Below are 9,662 nucleotides of genomic sequence, written 5' to 3'. Positions count from 1 at the left end.
CAAAATTCAGCTCATGTATTTTAAGAATACAGGTCAAATTTTCTATTTTAATCACCAGGTAATTTCATTTGACACGATTTTTCTGTGTAAACTATGCTGACACATCGTTTTACCGTTGACGTCACACCATATACAAAGAAGTAGTTATTTATCTACCTGTAGTTAAACAGGTAAATATTCGGATCGTGGTGAGAATGTTCTATTTTTATACACAAAGCTTACCTAGAATAATACCAGTTGATGTTCTAATAATAGAATGCGTATTTTCCCTGATCCTTGTTACTGACATATGGTCTAAGATAGACTTCACATAAACAATAATATCCTGGTGTGTTGAAATCATGTGTAGACATCTAGACCAAGAACGGTTACCACACTGTTTAACTAAGGTAAGTTAATTTGTCGTAAATATTGTTCTCTTGATAATTTAAACAATAATTGCTGTATATCTTGCTGAAGTAACTTATTATTTTAATGTATTAAGTAATTTTTCGGTCGAAATTCGCCCGAGTATCCTTTGACCCTGACACCAGATGTAGACATTTTGACAGAAAGATGTCTGGTTCACGTCTGCTGTAAGGACTAGAGGAAACTCGGGCTAGGTAGAAATATCAAACATCTCCCATTCCTACTGGAATAAATGCTTATCGCATGATCATTGAAAGGAGGGAAGGAACATTTTTACCGATTATTGATCTAAACCCTTTGAACGTGCAATATATCTCGTCTTCATATTCAGGCAAACCTACATCTTTTTGTAATCGATTTTTTCCGGTCTATGTGATCAAAATCGCATTTCATTTCCTATTTCGGAGGATCCGGTTGTTACACTCAGCCAAAAGCAAATAAGTATAATTAACATGAAAAATGAAATTAAAGGTCATATTTAAATGTTTTCAATCATTTAAATATTTCATTTTATTAATCACATTCGCGTATTTTTCATCTGATTTGCCCGCAAGCTACCAAAACCGATTCATCATCTCCGCGCCGAAATTGTTCTTTCATTATATGATATCGTTTTTTCATGATATCTTAATAATGGAAATAACTTATTAACTACATTGAACACTTGTATTCTTATTCTTCCTTTGACTAAATATAAAATATGAAACGGACAAAAACGATCGATTGGAAAAACGTTTTTCCCGTTATATATTAATGGTGTATTGGTAATCTGAAGAACCACATAGAGGGATGTGTTTTGTCTTATGGTCTATAGCGACAATGCAAATCATTTAGGGCCGAATAACACTGCAAAAAAGACGTTGACAAAAATGAAAACTGCAAATTGGAAAAAAAGGTTAAAACGTGTAAAAATGTAAGAATATCGACAGGGAACGAATTGGTTGTAGTATACATGTGTATATTTACATTTGCATGGCATTGTCACTATATAGCCTCTTTGAAAGCTGTGTCGTTGATGGGACTTAAATTACCATGCAACACGAGACACAATTCTTAGCGTATTAATACAACACTGACCGGAACTACAATATCCAATATAAATAAACATGACGGCTGCTGAAATATCGCTGGGCATTGTGAGATCTGACAATGTCATTGTAAATTTATGTGCAAAAAATAAAATTAAAAACACTTTTATTACAACAAAAACAAGACCAAGGTCTGCAATATCGTACAAAATGCACATCGGTTGAAATCACCAATGCCGGCAATGGAACCAATTTTAACGCTCATGCAATTTATCAGAAATATCGTCTGTTACACTGCACTGATCAACAGGGGTTCGTTACAAATGTCTGAAATACACATTCTATAGACCTACTGACACATATGTTACAGACCTACTGATATGAGTCACAGCACACATAAACATTTCAGACATTTGTAACGAACCTGTGCTCCGTCGTAAGATCACTCACTTCGAATTCAAACGCTATCAGTTTCACGCGTCTCGCATCCACGGTTCCTCAGTTTCTGACGACATGTCAAATAACGAGGCTACTATAGAATCTACCGACTGTTGTCAGGTTCCCATACAATCAACAAATAAATTCTAGCCTGGATTCTTCACAAAATGAGCAAAGAGAAAAGTTCGAATTAACTTCCAAAAATAACTCCCTCGTGGAGGGCAAGGTCGGATTTACGGTGTTCACTGTATTTGTCCATGCGCGAAATTTGTTCGGGGGAAAAATCGAAACAATTTCAAATCTAACTTTCAGCTCAGAGTTCTATTGATAAACTTAAATCACCCTATAGACATAGCATACGCAATTGTATTGATACTGAATTGTGGAATAAAATTGAAGTGTTTGTTAAAATTTCAAAGTACTACTTTGTTTGCCAATCAGCACGCGACAATACGCTGTTCAAACTATTGAACGAAATTGTGTGGACTGTCGATAAGGAGGCCATTTTTAATTTTTAAATATAAATTATAAGTCAAAAAAGAACATAAGAGGCAGAGAAAACGTAAATATAAGTATCGAACTGTTTTTGTATGGTATTTATGATCTATTTGAATGACACAGCTTTGCAAGCAAACAACATAATGCGCGCTAAGTTCAATGCTTAAATATCATCTTATAATAAAGATCAATTGGGTGTACATACTTCTATATTGATTGCACAGAAACTGTATCAAATTAACTTTTCATAGACGGCATGTTCCGTCTTTGCGTATTGCAGAGTTATCTTCTCTTGTGAGCAGGTATTGATTATTACGTCATAAGTTGGTGTGAGAAAATTACGTCGTTTTCTCAAAAATTGATGACGTTACTCTCACAAACAAATGACGTAACAATCAATACCTGCTCACAAGAGCAGATAACTCTGCAACACGAAAAGACGGAATTATAGACGCTGTCTCGTATTTGTTTGATTGAAATCAGCGTATTAAATCATAAAATGTTTGACTGTAAATGGCTGATCACATGCATGGCAATTAGGTTGGGTTCAGTCCGTAAAATGTAAGTATGTGTGCCCATGGAGGGACACCTAGCCGATTTTTAACTTTCATGGTTAGAATTGTCGTAGTTTCCGGGAAAGAGTATGCCGGTTGTATCTCGCTGTAGGCTATACGAAGAGGCGACTAATGTGGGACACTGCAGAATCGGGTGTTTCTACTTAAGGCCGGGACATTAAAAAAACTAAAATTGATCTGCCGCCCCATTACAACACTTAGGATCTGTATCTGTTCTTTTGGTAGCAGAGTACAGTAGAAATGGCCTGATCCTAAAAAATAAAGGGCATGTCTCAGATAAACATGGATAGTGAATTCAACCTGCACAACACACCTACATATGTATATATATTTATAAACTACCTTTTGATTGTATTTTGTTTAGAAGACTGAATTTTTTTCAAAAACTGTTTTCCCCAGAATTGGGACTTGTGAACACCGTGGTTACCATATCAAAAATATGCAAAAAACATGATTTTTAACCCAAAATTTGACCCCGCAAGTAGAATTTTTTCTTCTTAAAACCTTTCTGAAATTAAATTTCGCCTACTTGGTAACAGAAATACTCACATTTTAGCATAGGTCATTCCGGTGGATTTTTCACAATATTTACACATGTGCTGAGTACAAAAATAGACTACATGAAAAGCTAGCTAATGCCCAAAACTGTAGTCTCAAACCAAATTCGATTTTTTTCTTTTAAACATTATGAAGCCCACATAGTCCACTTCATCATGTATATGACAATTTCGGTGCTGATTTTTTTAGCCCACCATCATCTGATGGTGGGCTATTCAAATCACCCTGCGTCCGTGGTCCGTCGTCCGTGGTCCGTCCTTAAACAATTCTTGTTATCGGTATTTCTCAAGACGTATCAGAGGGATCTTTCTCAAATTTTATATGTCGGTTCCCCTTAGTCCTTAGCTGTGCAGGGCAACTTTTGAGACTGATCGGATAAACAACATGTCCGACAGACAGCCATCTTGGATTTTGATAGTGAAAGTTTGTTATCGTTATTTCTCAAGAAGTACTAGAGGGATCTTTCTCAAATTTTATATGTAGGTTTCTCTTGGCCCCTTGCTGTGCAGGGCAACTTTTGAGACTGATCAGATAAACAACATGGCCGACAGGCAGCCATCTTGGATTTTGATAGTGAAGGTTTGTTACCGCTATTTCTCCGGAAGTAACAGAGGAATCTTTCTTGAATTGTATATGTTAGTTCCCCTTGGTCCTTAGATGTGCAAGGCAACTTTAAAGACTGATCGGATCAACAACATGGCCGACAGGGAGCCATCTTGGATTTTGATAGTGAAGGTTTGTAAACGCTATTTCTCCGGAAGTACCATAGGGATCTTTCTTAAATTTTATATGTAGGTTCCCCTCGGTCCCTAGCTGTGCAGGGCAACTTTTGAGACTGATCGGATAAACAACATGGTCGACAGGCAGCCATCTTGGAGTTTGATAGTGAAGGTTTGTTATCGGTATTTCTCAAGAAGTACTAGAGGGATCTTTCTCAAATTTTATATGTAGGTTTCTCTTGACCCCTTGATGTGCAGGGCAGCTTTTGAGACTGATCAGATAAACAACATGACCGACAGGCAGCCATCTTGGATTTTGATAGTGAAGGTTTGTTACCGCTACTTCTCCGGAAGTACCACAGGAATCTTTCTTAAATTTTATATGTAGGTTCCCCATGGTCCGTAGCTGTCCCGGACAACTTTTGAGACTGATCGGATAAACAACATGGTCGACAGGCAGCCATTTTTGATTTTGATTGTGAAAGTTTGTTATCGCTATTTCTCGGGAAGTATGGTAGGGATCTTTTTCAAATTTTATATGTAGGTTCCCCTTGTTGTGCAGCAGTGTTTGAAATGGACAGTCTCCCGCTTGCCAATGGCGATTAAAGTCTTGCTCGGGCGACCAAAAGTTGTCAAAAGTGAAGTAGTCACTGGCCCAACAAAAATAGTTGAGGCTGTTGAAAAATTTATGAATAAAAGAAATTATAGTCCCTTCCACATTAACAAGGGGGCGGTACATTTTTCAGTTGTCATTACTTCGATTTGAATCGAACTGTTTGTGATTTAGAAAATGTGTTGGTTTTTTTTTCAGTTGTTCTATATAAATACTGCCAGGGTGTCTTCTTTGAGGTACGAGTTTTGTGTATTTCTTTTTGGGAAGACCTGAATTGAGTGGATCATATCAGGTTTTTTAAAACTAGGGTTGAAGAATTAAAATTATAATGTTTTATTCTGTTTACATATAACAAACATTGTCATGTTAAATGTAATTTAAATGTGCTTGAACATTGTGTTAAATGCTGTGGAAAAATGTCTTGCCAAAATTATTTGGGCCACCAATATGTCATTTGGGCCAGTACTTCTAATTCTTTACTCGCCCCAAAACAATATTTTGGGCCAGCCAATGCAGGTTCCCCACTATCCTTTATTGTTCATGTTTACTTTGAAGCTGATCAGTTAAACAAAATTGCCTACCGACAGCCATCTTCTATTTTGACATTGAAGGTTTGTTAGTACTATTTCTCAGAGGGATCTTTCTCAAATTTGATATGTATACGTAGGTTCCCTTTGATCCCTCGTTTTCCATGTTATATTTTGAGACTGATGATAAAAACAAAATGGTTAAAGGAAGAACTAAACAGATCTTTCTCATATTGCAATGATAGATTCTATTTCTTTAACATTAGGTATTGTACTAGTAAATATGTGAAATGACAAACTCACTTTGAAGGTTGGCTTTCATACACATCAGTATTAAGTTTAGATCAAAAGTTACCTCAAGGTGCATTTACTGTTAACATGACTTGATCAAACAGATTAGAGGAAAGAAGAGAAACGATCGAACTGACAAAGATCTAATGAAGTTGGTACAATGGTGGGCGCCAAGATCCCTCTGGGATCTCATGGTTTTTTAAATTTTGATACATGTTATATTACAGGGGTTATTCATTGTATAAACATATCACCCATGTACGCTATTGTACACTGCTACCTTTATTACTTTTCTACTCTTTTCTTTTCGTTTATGTGCCCGTCTTCATAATTATGGTCTTCGCTGTAGCTAAGAAGTCAACCAAATAAAAACACACTATCGTCTTTGCTTATCATTTTGTTGGTATATCGAGTTGACCATTATGGATCAATACAGTAAGAAATATTAGTAATGCTTAAATTCCCTATAGGTTACATGTATCACATCACTCCCATTTCAAATATATTAGCCAAAGGTCTTTGTTTAATAGACCATTTTCAACAGAACAACTTAAATACTTTGTAGATCGAAGTATATAAGGCGGGAATAAGTATCGTGTCCTTTTTAGAATAACCTATTCGTATTATGGGCATACAAATTTATTACGAAAATCAGTTTTAAATTAAAATTTAAATTATTAAGACCTATTATAAATAACAGTAATTAATAAATTAGATAAGAATTGTTCGTTAAGACGGAAAATTTGCCAGATCGGTTTGAAAACCATGAAGTCCTTTTCACAATTAGAAAGGTCTTCGTTTTCTGAGCTATAAATAACTTTAATTATATATCACGAAATAAATAACAATGGACATATTTAAAGTTTATTTTAATGTTACATGTTATTTTAAATATTTTTCGTAAGTGGAAGAACGGTCGTTTTTTTCAGCGAATAAATTATCAAATCAATGTTCATCGTGAAATCCGTTATTTGGAAAATAGTGCCCGGAATAAGTAGCCGACTTTAAAATGTTGTAGCTTGTAATAAAGTTTTATGTTTAAAAATGAGAGAAATATTTTAACTGAAAATTTTTCAAATATTTAGCGAGACATTATGTCTCGGTTGACACCCACTTTACACGATTTATTATAAATAATCCTAAAAGTAGGAGAGGGCACTTTCCGGATCCTATCCTGTCAACCGAACCCTCAAGTTCATCAGTTCCGGGCCACGTGCAATAGTTCGATGCGTATGTAGCTAATTCCCAACTTGAAACGAAGCCAAGGGTACAGATCAGCTATTTTAACCAAATGTTGTGACTCTAACATAAAATTAGTACTCACATTAGTGTCACAAGACTTTATATAACTCTTTACCGGACAAATCGACGGAGTGTGTACTGATACTCCCATTGGACAGGTTCTCCATACTTCCGGTTAGGGAGAGAGTTTTTCTGTGAATCCCTCCGTGAAAACAGCGACAAGCAGCACGAATCATTGGCGCGTGACAACCGGAAGTTACACATGTGTGATATACACACACGTATATATCAAGAGTTTGATTTGGACTTTTTAAATCAAGAATTCGATATTTGAATATCAAGGATATAAAATAAATACGTTTTCTTTCATATTACCAACTTTTATATAATTAAAACGACGGTTCACTATATAAATAAGAGCATTTATTACTAATCTAACTGTCTTTGTAAATATATCAATATTTCCATTAATTATGTGGATGTTGGAACACGAATCATCAAAAGGGAGAAAGAGAGAGTGTGCAAGTGGGTTGATTGGGTGGAGGGGGGAGGGAAATGATCAGTCCGCTCTTTTTGGGATTGACCAATCTCATTAAAAGCAGATGTTAATAAAAAATACCTACGGCTATTAATGTACAGCTGTATTTATTCAGTTTAGAGATTGAGATATTTTTTTAACCCTCTGAGATTCCCGAGATTCCCCCTAAAAAGGATGAAAGGTCCCATTTTCACGAGGAACTTTTATATTTGAAGATGATACAAGCGGCCACGCTCCGTAACAATACTAACTGTTATATATATTATTGGGAAATGTAGTTTGACATCATCCCCAAATGACGCATCTTTGACGCTCACTTCCGCTCTCTGCACAGGAGCGAACTTGAAGTGAGCGTAACACTGGAGTATCGAGTATGCAAGTTATATTGTTATAATTAGATGATATAAGACGTCCATGTATACTGTATATTTTGTCCTTCGTCAGAGAATCCATTTTTGCGCAGTGTTAATATATGTCACATATGTTATAAGCAGCAAAGGGTCATGAGAATTAATATTTGTTACGGCTATATTTGGACCTAAACTACGGTGTACAGAGTAATATTACATGTTATAGGGGTTATCGACTTTCGGTAAAAATGCCACCCAAATGATTATATATACGTATATATATATATAAGCATTGTGGGTGGCATTTATTTTTACAGAAACTCGTTCTAAAAACCTAAAACATGTAACATCTTAATTAATTAGTTTAGGTCCAAATATAGCTGTAACAAATTCTAAGGTCCCTGTGATTACCAGGTATCGTATAGTGTGTGGTGCACGTATTTTTGCTGTCGTGATAAATAAGCCCCCATAATGAAGGGTGGAAGTTCAACTGCGGCAAAAGTAACCCGGTATGCTAATAGTTTCTACTGATACTGCAGTGTAAACGTACAGACACGCGGAGGGCGTCAAGTAATAAACTAATGTAGTTGATATATATTTGTAACAAAACGTAAACTTACGATACAGTGCATGTTCAACATCCAAAGGTCACGCATTCGATATACATAGCTTCTCGCCATCTTGTATTTTCTCGTGTCAGAATCGAAGCTGCTGTATGCAAGACCTTGTCACGGATGCGAGTTGACTAGTCAGGAAACTGTCGGAGTTATGCATACCTTATATATCAAAATAATGCTTTGATTAAAGATTAAAATGAATTACACACGTATCGTACTCCGATATCAAAGCCTGACAACTTTACCGTTAAGCTGCCGTGCGATTAATTCATTTTTATCTTTGAATCCGGAATCACAGGAATGCAGTGTTCCGTAATGATTTTAAGATTAGTCATCTTGTATCATCAGCCTGATATGGTTCTGTCTTGAAAAAAAATCCAATCGTTCAACTGTGACGTGCAGATCATCTTTGAAATCCAATGGTTCTGGTCCAGAGGTCACATATATCTATTCTGTACTTTTGGGATACGTCATGAAAAAATCGAAGACTCACGTTTAGATTAAAACATTTGATTTCAACTTAAAAAAACTAAACAATCACAATCCGTACAGAGTTATTAGTGCTTCGAAGAATTCCAAAGAGTTACTCCGAGATCAAAGCGCGTCATTGTCATCGTTTCACCGCCGCGTGATGCCTTTGATAAGTGGGGCAGTCGCCAGGTACTGGCCGTAGGTCGGTGGTTTATCCCCGGGAACTCCGGCTTTGCTCCTCCACCAAAACCTGGCACGTCCTTAAATGATCATAGCTGATAATAGGACGTAAAACACAAACAAAAAACCGATTCCGTTGAGTATCTTTAATAAAAGCATTACTCCGATATCACAAAAAGGCAGGCCCAATCAACTCAGCTCATTTCGTCATCCTCCTCTATACTCCAGGAGGCACTAACGTTCTCTGCACCCCTGAATATGTCATCAAAATAAGTAATGTAATGGTATACTTCATTGCCGTTTGAGAAATCGTGCGAGCTCCCTTAACTATGACATATTTAGAGCAAATTTATCAAATACAGCTGAATGTGCATGCGGTAATCCATGTGAAGACTCTTATCACTTCCTTTGTGTCTGTCCCTTATACACCCAGCATCGTAATCTATTAATAAGAGAGCTTCAACCTGTTCGTGATGATTTAACTTTAGACTTGCTCCTATATGGCGATCCTAAATTCAGCATTAATGTAAATACCTCAATTGCAAAATCTGTCCAAAATTATATCAGCAAATGCAACAGGTTTGACTGAATGTGATCATCTTTCTCTCT

At 36.2% G+C, this 9,662-nt stretch overlaps 1 protein-coding gene across 1 annotated transcript in view; it reads left to right on the top strand.

Annotated features, from left to right (window-relative positions):
- Positions 1 to 323: 323 nt before the first annotated feature.
- LOC110465743 (cAMP-responsive element-binding protein-like 2) overlaps positions 324 to 9,662 on the top strand; it is a 66,803-nt gene continuing 57,464 nt past the window's right edge. Inside the window, exon 1 of the mRNA XM_021521773.1 lies at positions 324 to 389. Coding sequence (XP_021377448.1) covers positions 342 to 389 — 48 coding nt within the window. The 5' untranslated portion in view covers positions 324 to 341. The remainder of the gene's footprint in view (positions 390 to 9,662) is intronic.

Source organism: Mizuhopecten yessoensis, unplaced genomic scaffold (assembly GCF_002113885.1).
Source record: "Mizuhopecten yessoensis strain PY_sf001 unplaced genomic scaffold, ASM211388v2 scaffold11101, whole genome shotgun sequence".
Taxonomy (NCBI): domain Eukaryota; kingdom Metazoa; phylum Mollusca; class Bivalvia; order Pectinida; family Pectinidae; genus Mizuhopecten; species Mizuhopecten yessoensis.
Note: the sequence above shows the minus strand (reverse complement) of the source record. Positions and strands in the feature narration are given on the sequence as shown.